We start from the raw sequence: 16,283 nt of genomic DNA, 5'->3' as shown, positions 1-16,283 counted from the left end.
GCAAGAAGAAATGAAATCATGGCTTTGTTGTTGGAAAATTGATTTGGAATAAACTCCTTATCATTTTACCATTTTTTTATATTTATCATTTATTAAAAACTTTAATAAAATTTATTGTTATTATAAATTTGTTACTCTTTTCCTTACTTCATTTTAAAAAATGTAATAAGTATAAATAACAGGAAAAAAATAAATAAAGAGAAAAAACAAAATTAATCATTTATACTGGATATTTCTATTTTATACTGGTGTGTGTGCCTGCATGTGCGCACGCGAATGAATGAGCATGTGTTAACACACATATGCACGCGGCCCCTGCAAGTATAAATGGATTTTTAATATTTGTTTTTGGAAGTGATAGGCTTTTATTTTATTTTGGCTTACAAATACAAAATTAAATACATAATTCTTTTACAGAAATACAAAATAAGGATTACTTCAACAATATGTATTAGCTGAGATCAAAATCTCTGTTCTCTTCATTAACTTCGCACCGTTCTGTTGAAGATGATTGCAGCTGACGTAATTTAATTTTCTCTTGTTCCAGTTCTGTCTCCTCTGCCTTAATTTTTATTTCCTCTCTCTTCATCTGCATCTTGCAAGTTTCAGCTGCTCATTGAGAATGAGTCGTTGAAAATCAGTGATTGATAGATCGGCTGTTTCATCAGTGTCCCAATGTTGTCTCTCCTTTTTACGCTTTTCAAGCTGTCCTGATTTTAATGATTTTCGTCTGATGACTTTGTAAGTAGTATGATTTTGTAAGTAGGCTGAATTGGGGTATCTTCTTGAATCCTATTTTCAATTCCTACATTGGTTGTTCCCGGTATCTGATCCAATACAGGATTTTCTTGAATTTCAAATAACTCAAAGAGGTTTGATTCCCATTTTAGTAATTTCACTGCTCTATTCCCACTTTTATTTTTGTCAGTTTTCTTTTTAAGATCTGTTTTCATGTTATTTAAATTTTTTTTTAGTTTTTCTACTGTAATTGACTTCCCCACACTTTTCTGATATTCCTTCTGAATAGTGTTCTATGTCTTTTTCTTTGGCAGCAATTCTTTTAGAACTCATAGACCGGTCTAAAACAACAGTGTTGTCTTCAAGAATATTTACCAAATACATTCTGCTACTTTCTGATGCAGATGGCTCTACTGGTAATTATACTTCGAAATTAGTCTCTTCACTAGACTAGATGATGTTTGCTAAAAGACTGGCATGCAAACGGTGCTGGATTGATTAAAACATGAGAAACATTTCATGTATTGACAAAAGTGTCTGAACATGATGATGTACAGGATACGAATCATATAAGTGTTTACTTGATAAGTAAAGAGAATACTGGATAAATAAAAGCAAAATGGGAAAACTACTCGCAAATTCTTGGACAACTACAAATGTTTACTTATAAGTATTAGTAAAAGGTTATTCACTTAGTCTCAAGGGTTTACTTTACTTGACCAGTATTTACTTTAAAGTAAAAAGCATAGTTTATTCACTTCACTGAATGATCACTTTTACAGACCACTAACAGAACCGATATAATCATATTTTATATGCAGTAAAAATAATTATGAATTTTGATAAATTTATTAATTTATAGTAAAATATTGAATGACATTACAACTTACCAACATATTTCAACTCTCCTTTACACTGCAATCGAATAGGTATAAGGTCTAATGAAAGCAACATTTGACCGTCCATATTTTCATTATCAAATAATATCTACAACAGTATCGTACAACATTTTTACATAAAAATACAAAAAAATAAGTCAAAATGACTTGTTATTAAGTGATTATGTACTTATAAATAAGAAATTATGACAGTATTTTAATAATCATTTTTGATAGATAACATATAGACAATTCATAATTCATGAGTAATCAAACACAGAAACAAATCATAATCTCTTTAACAAACTACACTGTGTAGTTAGCTTAAAAGAACATAACTAAGTTATTTCAATATATATACATATACAATAGATATGTATACAAACATGTATTTTCAACTGATACTATTTCTATAATGCAGATGGATATATTGTTAGTAGTACTAGAATACTGAGCAGTAATAAAAATGTTTATCTAATACAAATAAAAACACTATTATGTGCAGTTTTAAGTAAATAACACATCATATCTAAATTTTTATACTTCAATAAAATACAAACATTAGAATGACAGAGTTCAAACGATAACAGAAAGTAAGGGGACATAAACTTACCATATTAATTTCCAAGAATTGGTTTTTGTGGAATCCTGCATCTTAAATTGATACAGAATTCTATAATTACATTACAATATAATTGTTTTAAAAATTTGTTATTTTATTTTAGATTGTTCTCTGTTTTGAAATTTGCAATTTATTATGAATGCATATGCAAATTTTGCTGTCCAGTACTGGAATGATGTCATCTTTAAAACGTAGTATTTTTCTTTGTTCTATTGTCATTATTGCCACAATTAGATAGTAAATTTTATTATGTTTTTAATTAAATCATAATCTTTGTATGTGATCTGGTGGTTCATCATTTTATATTTATAAATACAATATTTTTTGAGAATGTCCATTTTTTATCACTATTACATGATGATAAAATCTCTAAATTATTCTTACTATCAGTAATAGTATGTTTGTATTCTAACATATGGTTAGCTATATTAGATATACCCCTTTTTTGTTTTTATATGCTGTGTAATGTTCTGTAAACTTTTTTTAAATAATCTATTTTGCAGATATAAATATTATTACATTTGTTGCATTTAATTTTTTATATTCCTTTCTATTATTTTTATTACTGCTATTTTTTAAATATTTTACAATGTGATTATTTGGTTTATATGCTTTTTTGTATTTATCTTTATCAAAGATATTATCTATTTATATTATCTTATTTTCTGCAAAAATTGATTCTTGGAAATTAATGTGATATATATACATATATTCATTAACATACTGACCACTGTGTTAATAAAATTTAATATTATATGAAATATAAACCACCTAAACACAGTAATTAGATAAGTTAAATTTACCATATTAATTTCCAAACATTGATTTTCATGATACCCCACATCTTCATTTGATAGTGAATTCTGTAACTACATTAAAATATGTTCTTTTAATAATTTGTTACTATTCTAAACTGTTTTCAATTTTGAAATGTATTATGTAGTATATGTATATTTTGCTGTTCAACAATGGAAAAAAAAATATAAATATATATATTTAACCCTTTCATTTTGCAGTAAGTTAATCCCTGAATACAATCCAAACTTTACATAACCTGAATATGTCCACCTGAGATCATTTCTCTAACTTCATACATTTTACGTGGTAACTTGAGAAGGTTATTCAATCTTATTTCACCTTATTATCTACTTAAGTAGCCAACATTTTTGATGATATATCACAAACTACTTCACTAATCTTATTTAAATCTTTGTAAACTCAACCAGATATTGGTAATTAGACATCAGGTATCAGATATTAGCGCAAAGATCACCTGTGCTATCATCAATTTCTTTCTCTTCCTCCAAAATATCATCAGCTTTCTTATCAGTTTAGTTTATGTATATGAGGTGTGTTCAAAAAGTAATGAGAATTTTTGATTTTTGGAAAGAATTTTATTTATTCGTCTACATTAATGTTATCCCCTTCAAAATAGTCCCCATTAGATGTTATACACTTATGCCAGCACTTATTCCAATCCCCGAAACATTTCTGGAACTCGATCTTTGGAATAGTGTCTAGCTCTTTCAGCTATTTGCCTTTAATCTCATCTATGCTTGTAAAACGACGGCCCTTTAAGGTTCTCTTTATTTTTAGGAATAGAAAAAAGTCATATGAGGCCATGTCTGGTGAATATGGCAGCTGGAGAATAATTACAGAGTTATTTTTGGCTAAAAATTGACGAACATGCAATGAAGTGTGAGCAGGTGCATTATCATGGTGCAAAAGCCACGAATTGTTTTGCCATAAATCCGAGTGTTTTTTTCAGATTTCTTCACACAAATGGCGTTGAACTTGTAGGTAATACTCCTTATTGATCGTTTGACCTTGTGGCAAGAACTCATGATGAACTATGCCATTAAAATTGAAGAACACGGTGAGAATAAACTTCAAATTCGACCGTACTTGTCGAGTTTTTTTCGGTTTTGGTGATCCAGAATGCCTCCACTGAGACGGACGACTGAGCTTAGTTTCAACATCATATCCGTAAACTAATGTTTCATCACCTGTTATGACACGTTTCAGTAGTTCTGTATCATTGTTGACTTCATTTATTGACTCTGAGCAACTTTCATTCGCCGCTGTTTTTGTTCAAAATTCAATAATTTTGGAACAAATTTTGCTGTTACACGTTTCATACCCAAAACATCTGAAAAAATTTCATGGCATGAGCCAATTGATATCCCAACATCATCAGTGACTTCTCTGATTGTGATTTGGCGATCATTCATAATCATTTCTTTCACTTTTACCATGTTTTCATAGGTTATTGATGTGCTGGAGCGCTTGTCATCTTCACGACCTTCTTGGAAATGCTTATACCACTCATAAACCCTTGCTTTACTTGTAGCAGACTCCCCAAAAGAAATATTTAACATTTTTAAAACATTGCTACGTTTTATTTCATTCTTATAGCAAAATTTAATACAAATTCTCTGATCCATTATTTATACAAATAAAAAAATCGCCTATCGTACCAAAACATGTGTTATTCTTTTGACAGCTGATAACAGACTAAACATTCAATATGGTTAAAACTGTACATGTACAGATACTTTTAAGATATGTTTACCAATATAACAACAAAAAAATCCTGAGAATTGAACTAATACAACCCGTGAAATTTCAAAATTCTCATTACTTATTGAAAACACCTTGTATATATTTGTCTTTAATCAGTTCTTTCTTTACTTTCTACTGATAGTTTAACATATGCACTTCTGATACAATCTTTAGGTTTCATTTTTTTGAAAAGCTATCTTATTCTTCTTAGTGCAATAAAATAGCTATCTAACTTTCCAGAAATTTACTTTTTTCTACATCAAAATATTTTTCTTACAACCAGTTTTCATTTCCTGCTTTATGTTGCCCATCGATATTATTTCTCAAAGCGTATAAAACTTCTTTTCACTCTCATTCTTTATCCTTTAAATCCCCTATAATTATCCATAAATAAAAAAATGCCAAATTAAATGTTTTTTTCTTACTGTCTGACTTTTACTCTCTTTTCCAGTATCAATTATTTTATTTTTTACATTACACCATCCATTTCCTAAAGTACCTATTTTTTGGTGTCACTTGCAAATCTGTTTTGAGACTCACTCAAAACTGCCTTTCCATCATTATATTTACTAATCTACACGTATCCCATTACTTTCTTCTTTAATTTAAATTTTATGTTTAAATTAAAATGTATATCTGTATCTGCTTCTGGATCCATTTTACAATCCATTATTTGATTTCAAAATTCTTACCTAACTATTATGTAGTACATCCAGACTGTTTTATGTGGTGCTCCCATCTCATACCTCCTGGTCTCATTAATGCGTATATTCTTCTTTTTATGACTTTAAAAAGGGGTTCATTGCTAACAGTTTATATTTTGTAAAGAATTTTAACAGGCTAAATTCCCAAATTATTTTTCCTTCCTTAAATTCCAGTCTATCACTATTATTAAGCTCTCGTCATTTCTTACATGTATGTTAGGTTCTGAATCTCTCCTGACTAAAATATTATCTCACTACGTCAATTACACCAGTGAGCTCACTTTCCTACCTTCTACTATTCACTATTAATGCTATTTCCATCTTTCTATTGTCTAGTTTTGTGTTGACAATCCTGTTCATATCTTTATCTTACTTCACTAATTCTTTCATTTAAACTTTAACCTACCTGTTTCCATTTTTACATAGTCTAACCCAATACTTTTCCTTCAAATCCTGACATTCAATACTCAATTCAAAGAATGTCATGCATCGTATTTCTTATGACCTACTCAAGAGTAGTATCCACCTGGAGATCAGCGACTATTTGACCTCTTCAGTATACTACCATTGGGAATGTGAACTTTTTTTTATTTTAGAAGAAAGAGGAAGGAATAAATCACTTCCTAGACAGAGCTTTTTTTATTTAAGTGTCATTATGTGCTGATTATGAGTGGTAAACACATTTTTAGGTATATATTTAATGCTTTGAAGTAAAAAACAAACAGTATATAATAAACTGAATATATAGTTTTAATGTAAAAGAAGAGTATAAATTTGCTTATTATTTTCAATATATTAAATTTTACCTGCTAATTATACTGTATAATTTTCAAATTATACAACTATAGATAAAAAACAAACACACACACAGACACGCATGAGCAAAGGCATAAAAATCACATTACCATAAATACTAATATTTTACATCTATTAAACAATGAAAGTGATGGAATTAAGTCGGTAATATTTACAGATATATAAACATTGATTATTCGATACATTCTTTGTGGTAAATACACAAAAAATACAAAATAAATAAATACAAGTATCAGAATAACTAACTGTATTGCAGCTATAAGCTAATACAAACCTTAATATCAAATTTGAAGCAATCAGGTGGCGTAATTGGACCAGCTGCTTTAAAATTAATTGTTTTCAATGAAAATCGTAGTACTGCTTTTACCAGTGCTGGAAAATTAATATTGTATTGGTGTTTTTGAAAAAATTCAATACTGGAAAAATTTGATACATTTTCAGAAATCGAAATATTCAGGCACGCTGAAAAAAATATTCTGATATAAATAATTCAAATGATATAAATCATCTATAATTTATACCTATACATATGGAGATAGAACTAGAAGAATTCAATTACAGAGATAATCTCAAGATTTGTAATATTGGAATACAAACATGTAAGTCTTTGAGCTTTTATTACATAAAAATTTAATAAACGTATCTGATATAAGTAAAAAGACATGTATCTTACTTTTTTAATCAAATATTATGTATTTTAAAATAAATTTCTTTTTCACAGTTATGTGAATCAGTTTTTCAAGTTTTATTTCCCAAGTAATCAACATATTAGGATCATTAAAATAATAATTCACTATTTTTATTTTTCAGAATTAATTTTTAACATGCTTTTGATCTAAATTTTAATATCTAGGGAAGGTACTACCAATCATAAGTTCATTAATCATACTAGATGAGTATGAATCATATATTTTTAAAAGAATAATAAAACAGAGAGAGTCTGTTATAGTAAAAAAAAAAAAGGAAATGTATTGAGCAAGTCTTGTTTCTATCTTTCTTCTATAGATGCACAGTGGAACATGGCATTTCACTTCTTGCAGACTACAATAATACAGTCCATTTTTTAATAGTTATTGTCCATATTTACCAATTTTAGTTCCTTGCAATTAATGAATTATTTTTTACACACCATTATGGAATTATAATAACACAAGCAAAGAAATTAATAAAAAATGTTTTTCTTAATTGTTTCAATTAAAATATATTATACTGATGTAACATTACTCAATTTTATTTTATTTTATCAATTTGATAAAATCATTTTTCTTTTTCTTAATTTCTTACTTTTTGTAATGTATAGTTGGTTTTTTTTAATAATAAAACTCCATCAAACAGGTTAACATAGAGCATGCAAAAATCTATCGATGTCTATTTTAAAAATTTTTCTTTCATAATTTTCAAGTAATCATTTCAAGCAAAAGCAACATGTTTTAATTTAACAAAATTAACCAGTTTACCATATAATTAAATAATAAATCATCATCGTGTTTTCTTCATCATTGTTAATTACTTAAAACATTATTTTTCAATCAAAATATCTATCTAATGTATAGGAATATTTGAATAAATTTACATATATATAAAACATTGCACGTTAAGAAAATCCAAAATATAATAATAAATAATTTAATGAATTTATTTTATTTTCACACTGTAAACTGTATCCTCAAAAAGCTAAAGGTTCTGAAACACTGAACATCTAAGGGAATAAATCTTCCAATAAACTGAAAGGGTGTAAAATAGGTAAAATATCAAAACCCCCATTTAATAAATTGGTTCCCATACATTATAGATGTTGTCTGGTGAGTTTCACTGCACATGAAGTTGGCATTTATGAGCTTTGGCTAATAACCATGTCCACAGAGTCAATTACAATTTATATTATTACATTTTTCAACCCTGTTCATGTTATCTAATTTAAGTTTTTTGCTTGTAATATCGTTACAAAAAAAAATTACTAAATTTGGTTGGTCTTTGTTGCATAAAAATGATTTATTTTTTCAACTTATTCAGCACAAAATTTTCAACTTGCCAGAAAGTCACCATTTTTCAAAATCTGGTTCTACCTACACATGGAAACCACGATTGTATTTTAACACAATCTCATAATACTATTATAGAATTTTTCTAATGTTAACCGTTATTAAACTTGAAAGCAACTTAAAATAAAAGTTACATAATTTATTCTATACAAGTAAATATATACTCACATTTACTTAATATACAGTAAATATTTATGATCTATAGACTACTTCAGGGAAAAATCCTTCTGGCACTCATAAATTACAACTATTTATTGGCTGACATTTTTTATATTATCCGGCCTCTACGGCATGACATCAATTTCAATGAAGAAACCTGCTAAAGATCTTTGAATAAGTTAATAAGTTAAAAAAAATTATTTTATATACTTTGACTTACATTCAGTGATATCGCTGTTAAAAATAAAACTTTCATTGAAAGCATATATTGTTCCCTCTTGATAATGATAGAAACATAACACAGGTGCTACTATTCTGCTATCTTCACTAGTATATGAATATGGGCCGATAGCATTAGATAAATTTGAATACTGTAATAAGAAATTTTAAAAAGATTAAATATATAACTTAACAATATGATAAATTTACAGAATTAACTAATAATACAAATATAAATTTAAAATTATGTGAACTACATTCCAGTGCTGGACAGCAAAATTACATGTATGCTTATTCAAAATTTCAAAATAAAAAATATAATTTTGAGAAAAAATGACAAATCGCTAAAGAAAATGTTTTAATATAATAAATAAAAAATTGAATACCACCTAAAAATGTTGGATACTGTGAAAACCGGTTAATAGAAATTAATACAGCAAGTTTAACTTATGTAATTACTGTATTTTGATAGTTTATATTTCATATAATATTAATTTTATTAACACAGTGTTCAAAGTCTTAATGAATTATTTGAATTTGCAAAAAAATTTAATAAATTTATATAAATAAATTTTTCTAAAATCAATCCTTTCGGGAATCATATTCCTCTGCACGATACAAATTATTATAATCCGATTAACCCAAGTACAGAATTAATAAAATAGGATGACACCTACCTTATTCCATAATCCAAGCAACAATGCTTTCACTGCGAGTACCTCGCATCATCAGCTGCTGTATCATTTTTCAAATCTTTCATTGCAAATTATACATTAAAATTCTATGTTGCAAATTGCACATTAAAATAAAAATTTTAAATTGTTAAAAGATCCTTTTCCAATTAAATCAAAACAGAAATAAAACTAACTTTTTTTTATATTCAAAATTTTAAATTGTCAATTAAAATTAAAGTTAAAAATTGCATATATACAAAATACAAAGTCATTAATAAAAATTAAATTGAAAGTCAAAATTAAAATTAATAACAAAAATAAAAATTTAATTTTAATGTGTAATTTGCAACGAAAGATTTGAAAAATTATAAGCAACTGATGATGTAAGGTAATTACAAAAGTGCTCTTGCTTGGATTATGGAATAAGGAAGGTGTCATCCTATTTTATTTTATTAATTCTGTACTTGGGTTGATCGGATTAATACAATAAATAAATATATACAAAATTACACTATACTTTATTTTTACTTTCCTGACTGCTATAACAGATCTGATTGTTATTAAAAAGCTACTTCTCGATTTTATATTTCTTGATATTTTGAGACCCCGAGCCAAAAAAAACTAAAATCTTGGTAATAGATACTTGTAGATATGTATATACATGTTATTAGCAAGTTTCAGGTGTGTTTCAGGAACGCTTTTACTTATAAGGTTTATCTGAAGAGCAGTACTATTATGCTTTTAAAACATAAATAATTCAGATAAGTCTTTAAAATTTATTCTTATCTCATCAGCTATGCATTTCAAATATGTTTTGTTTTTTTTACATAGTTTTCATCTTTACAAAGAAATTTTTATAATGGGATCAATTTTTGTTTTTCTCTGTCAAAGAATGAAGCCGCTTAAGACTTCAACTCTACTGGGTTCTCTTGACATCATCAGTGTCAAAATAATGCTGGCCAGAACAGCCTCTTTCAAAAGGTATACAAGTCAATTAGCACTAAATCTGCCCTAAAAGAGACGATCCGTTGAGATAATGTCATCAGTTGTCAGGTTTAAGCAGTAGTATGTGGCTGAGCACTGATATGAAGCAACAAAACACAGTTGGTAAGCATGCCACATCTTTTGTTCTAAATCACCAAATGCATTTTCTACAAGGTCTTATTGCAGGAGACAGCAATTTACATTAAGCCTTGTCTCACAAATCTAACAAGAAAACTTACCAGTAACACGATTGCACGAGTTGATGTAGCTTGAATTTGTGTCTTTTTTGGCAGTTTAGTGTTTCTCCACATAATAAATTGTTTTGATTTTGGAGTTGCATGAGATATTGAGGTCTAACTACTGATGACAATACTGCTTAAAAACTTATTATCTTCCTTCTTGAATCATTAGAGAAGTAAAAGCATACAAATTTAAGAGGTTCTCAGAAGGGATCTTTGGAATCTGGCACAGGCATTATAGTTCAAATGATGTGATATCATTTCATAGAAAAAAAGGTTCCTGAAAAGAAGTTTTTATTTTAAGAAAAAGGAAAAGTAAGGGATGAAATTGTGAACAACTATTTTTCACAGTTCTAAGTCAACTGTACACCAAAATCATCCCTGATCATAGACGGTGGTCTGCTATATATTTTACTGCACTACAACACCAATTCTCTCCTACCTTGCTGTTAACTCATAATATAATGAGCACACACCTCAAACATTCAGTAATTAATTTCATTTTTCTTGCATTTGATGAATATAAAACAGACTGTATTTCAAAATCAGCAACCTCTCTGATTAACATTTTAACTGAAAAGAACAACATGCAAACATAAAATATTGTGTTTGGCATGAGTGATTTGCTAAAATATGAGGGAATGAATGAGCATTACAAAATGATGACTGTGTTTGTGAACTGCACTTATTTTTAGAATATACTAAGACCAAATACTAAATTTGTAGTTATTTGTGTATTAAGGGGAAGGATTGTATCTGATTCTAAATAACTACAAAATTGATGAGGAGTTGGAGAGAATTTCTAGGAAATGAAATGAAGAAATAATACCTTGATCAAAATATTAATAAAATAATGCTAAGCAGACAGTTTCATACGGAACAGCTGCTAAGAGGGTATGAACATTGGATCTACATGTACAGATTTTTCTTTAGTATATTCAGTTTTTGGGTGTATAAAAATGGAAAATATTATGAAGTTTAATCATTCACTTTGCAAATAAACAGAAAATCAATTATTCTTCTAAACTCAATAAATTTTCTTATATTATTAAGATTCAGTATTAATTTGATATTCAGGATCCAGCATATAAATCTGACGATTTTGTAGTAATTGTTATGTTGGCACCACTGTCAATGAGAAGGTGGGAGTGTTGTACATCGACAGATCTATTCATGCTATTTCAGTAGCCAGTATGTTGTGATCGGGTGAATGAGTGTTTGTGATTGAAGCCTATTTTAAAAATAATGACTCGGTTATTGGAACAGAGTGTTTATTTCGCAGACATTTCAATCTAAATCGACACGCGTCTGTCTATTCCTAGTAGGAATACAATATTGCTGCGAGTGAAGAATTTTAGGAACACATTGTCTGCTTTAAAAATGAAACCAACAGGACGAAAACGGACTGTGAGAATGTCTGAAAACATTAACGCTGTAAGGTTAGCTGTTACACAGTCTCCACGACGTTCAGCATCGAGACATGCTGCTGCGCTAGCCATTTCTAATTGAAGTGTACGATGAATTCTTCATGCAGACCTGAAATTCCATCCGTATAAGATGATGTTAGTGCAGCAACTTAATGTAAATGATTGGGTGTCTCGCAAAGCAGCTTGCGAGGTCATCCTCAAAAATGTCCACCAGGATGCCATTATTCTTTTAAGTGTTTAAGTGATGAGGCACATTTTCATCTGTCAGAATTTGTGAATAAACAAAATTACCGTTATTGGGCTTTGCATAATCCACGGCAAATTTTTGAAAAACCACTTCACAGTCAATATGTTACAGTGTGGTGTGCGGTTTCAAAGTTCAGCATAATTGGCTCATATTTTTTGAGGAGTTAAATCGCAGAGTAACAGCAACATCTCATCAATACGTAAACATGTTGAATGAATTTCTGCGACCGAAACTGAATGACTTTCAAGGACATGAAATTTGGTTGCAACAGGAGGGTGCCAGCCACCGCCTATACGGCGAGAATCGCAATGGATGTTCTGCGAGAAATCTTTCCTGGACGTTTGATTTCCCGATTTGGCGACATTCCTTGGTCATCGCGTTCACCTCATCTGGCTGTTTGTGATTTTTCTCTGTGGGGATATCTCAAACATAAAGTCTTCAGTAGTCGACCACAGTCAATTGCAGAACTCAAGGAGGTCACTCAACGAGAAATTGAAGCAATTCCACAAGTGATAATTGAGCAAGCAATGTCAAATTTTAGAATGAGGTTAAGTGAGTGTGTGAGGAGTAATGGAAAACAATTGGATGACATAATATTCAAATAAATAAAAAATCTATGTAATTCACTATAAATTGCAAAATTTGATCTTTAATTTGATATATTAAATGTTTTAATAGTACGAAACACAGTTTAATTATTATCCCTCAAAAATCATCAGGTTTATATGGCGGACCCTGTATAAAACAAATAGTAATAGTTATACACATCTTTTGTCATTTTTAAAATCCACAATAACAATGTAAGTTTGCAAACTCAATTTTTACTGAGCCAAACTACCATTCCTACTAACAGTAAAAATGTTCAAAGTTTTTGCAAGTAATTACCATACAGATCTGGTATGGCAATGCGGATCAATCCTAAACATGTTTTACATTAAATGTATAACAATGAGTTGACCCAAGTAAATTTTAACAAGGGATGAATCAACTGATCTTATGATATTTAAATCAGTGGCCTTTTTAAAAAAGACTGTTGTTACAATATAGGATTTATGGATACATTTTTTATGTTACAATAGAGGAATCATAACTAGAATAGACAAAAATGAAGTTAGGAAAAAATTAAATGAAAATTTACATGACCGAGCACAATATGGTAACTGAAGAAAAGTAAAGGACTGATGAATTATTAGAATAGTTACTGGAGATTAATGCTAATAATAACTTTTAATAGTAGCAGACTGATATCAGTATGCACCTTCATTATGTATTTTTTTTCAAAAACAAATCCTTATGATTTTAAATAATCACTGGAAGAGAACTAATATTCAATATGCAATAATCCAACCAAAAATAAAACATAGTACAGTTGCAATTGCTATTATTTCTGAATAATATAAAAACCTTAATAATCTAATGCAGCTGAGGAAATGAATTCATTAGTTAAATAAAATACATTATCAATTAGAAGCATCTTAATGATCTTTGGTACAATTTTTCATTTCTACCATGTTTTACTCTCTTCAGGAGTTACTATATATTAATTTAGCCCTCATAAATAACAAAATATTCCTAAACAAATTTAAATTATGCATTAGATATTAAATAAGCATGTGTAAATTTACCTAAACATGATGATCGATGTACCGTCATCATAAATAGTGATACTACCTCAAATTAAATTATTCTCGATTCATTGATGTAAATGAGACATAGAACAGAACTCATGTTCTAACAAGTTGAACCCTGTCTGACACCTAGTCCCATTTAACAATTTCTGAAACCGGTGTTCTAATTTTGACTTCAATTGAAAGGTTAACGATCTCAGTTACAACTCAATTTCCTTTTACTCAAGCATTGTGATATCAATAACTTCAATCGCTTTTAATTTCTTTCCTGTATTGAAATTTCCATGGTTGCATGCTTTAAGATTCCAAAATATATAAATTATTCTTTTCCTTGATCTAAACCTTTAACTTTAACCATTTTTTGCACAAAAAAGGGACTAGCCTAGTACAAAGGAGATCGATGTCTGTTTTATACTTCTGAAAAGCCTTAGTAAATGTTTCTTTTCTAAGATCATGTCACTCAATCATTAGGATATTATGTTTATTTAAATGACACAATCTGTCAACTGTAATATTTTTTAAAATTGAATAATTAAATTAAAAAAAAAATAATTACAGTTTGATTTTCATTAGATACAAGAGAAATATTTAAAAGTTTTTTTGAGTTATTTTTATTGGAAACAAGGTTGCTTAAAATTATATAAAACAAAATATTAAGATGAAAAATTTGTCACAATTATAGCTTGATAGTTTTCATTTACAATCAAATATTAACCTTTTATTTACCTTTTGCAAACTTAATCAATTCCAACTCAACTGTGCACATTTAATGGTCTTTAATTTAACTTTGGTTCATGCACTCATAAGCACTATTATTAAGATCTGTTGTTGCACAAGACTATTTTTGTAATTAGAAAATTTATAAATCTCTTTCCTCAGTTAGTTCTGCACTCTGTGAAATAATTAGATCATCAACCAGTTCTCTGTTTTAACTCAATTGAGGTCAAATTGATAACCGTATTTGTTTTATTTTAAAGGTTTTGATGCACAGAATCAGTTATTTTTAACATTTTAAAATACATTTTGACTTAATTAGAATTAAAACTACTTTTATAATCATAAAAATCTGAACTTGTAAAATAACAGATGCGTTCATATCATCAAACAACTCAGATTTTTTTGATATGAAAAGCAGTATTATCATAGCTAATCTTTATTAAATCCGTTAAGCGTATGATAGCATAGGTTTTTAAAATATTCTAGTCACTACTATTAACACTACTTTGTCTTCAAAAGATCACCTGTGTTTTTGCATACTTTTTCTAATTTTAAAGGAAGTGCTTTATCATGTAAATGTAGAATATCATCCAGAGGAAAATAGCCTTTAACAGCCTACAACAAATACAAGTTTCAGTAATCTTATGCTGAACAGGGTAAGAATAAATTTGCACTGTTTTCTCTGATAGTACATCACTATCATCATTATAGTTATTCTTATCTAAAACCTGGTCAATAATTTCTTCATTGATCATATTTTTGTTCCATAATTTTTATTTATTTTCTAAAATCCAGATTATTTCAATTTCATTGATTACTGTAGATACTGTGTACTCCTTGACTACTACAATCGAATCATTTAAGATATAGGTATCCATATATTATTCAGTATTTTTGATCCGATTAGGATATAAATTTTTTAATTTTTGCTTCATTTTTATTCTGTAGAAATAATATGGTACTAATACAGTAATATTATGTCCAATAAATTAATAATAACATTTTGTATATTTCAGGTTTTTTTAAAAGAATTGTACAAAAAATTGCAAAACTCAATATTTTTTAACGAGGTGCTCATTTGGATTTTTGAGACTGTACTGTATGATGACTAATTTTTTTTTTAATGGTTTTCATATAATTTAAATAAAATTATTCACATCAATAGATTTAGAACATTTAGGTTCAAGACAAGAAAATTATTCTTACTTTAATGATTCATTCATTATTTTATGATGATTAATGTAATTACTGCTTAAGTGAATACATAACAATCATCAAACATAGCATGCAACTACACAAATTGAAATATGTCGTGATTACCTTACAGGCCTAATAATACAATTTGTTTATAAAGAAGAAATCATTCACTTTTTAGAAAGAATCGATTTAAGAGTTGTTTATAAAACATAATACTAAATAACAAGAAAAGAAACTTTTTGACTACAATGAAAAACGGGTTTTTTATTATTTTAATTTTTTATTATTTTGATCTTGTTCAATTAAAATAAAATCGGTGCACAAAGAAATAATATTCAATAGAATAATACTGTCTGATACATATCTACAAGCATAAAACTAATGAACTGCAAAAAATAATGAAAATACTGAAGAATAAATTTTTAAGTAA

General features: G+C 28.2%; 1 protein-coding gene across 5 annotated transcripts in view; it reads right to left on the bottom strand.

Moving 5' to 3' along the window:
• Positions 1 to 16,283, bottom strand: part of LOC142323248 (mucolipin-3-like) — a 97,335-nt gene that overhangs the window by 65,378 nt on the left and 15,674 nt on the right. For 4 of the 5 annotated variants that reach the window (XR_012756058.1, XM_075362634.1, XM_075362633.1 and 1 more), the window contains exons 4-6: positions 8,742 to 8,892; positions 6,595 to 6,782; positions 1,629 to 1,725 (exon numbers count right to left, since the gene is read on the bottom strand). Coding sequence is in view for 4 of the 5 variants with exons in the window: in XM_075362634.1 (XP_075218749.1) it covers positions 1,629 to 1,725; positions 6,595 to 6,782; positions 8,742 to 8,892 (436 nt within the window). In the remaining variant the exon portion in view is untranslated. The remainder of the gene's footprint in view (positions 1 to 1,628; positions 1,726 to 6,594; positions 6,783 to 8,741; positions 8,893 to 16,283) is intronic. The other variant, XM_075362635.1, reaches the window with a different exon arrangement.

Source organism: Lycorma delicatula, chromosome 4, assembly GCF_047948215.1.
Source record: "Lycorma delicatula isolate Av1 chromosome 4, ASM4794821v1, whole genome shotgun sequence".
NCBI classification, from domain to species: Eukaryota; Metazoa; Arthropoda; class Insecta; order Hemiptera; family Fulgoridae; genus Lycorma; species Lycorma delicatula.
The sequence above is the reverse complement of the archived record's forward strand: the minus strand, read 5'-3'. Positions and strand labels throughout refer to the sequence as shown.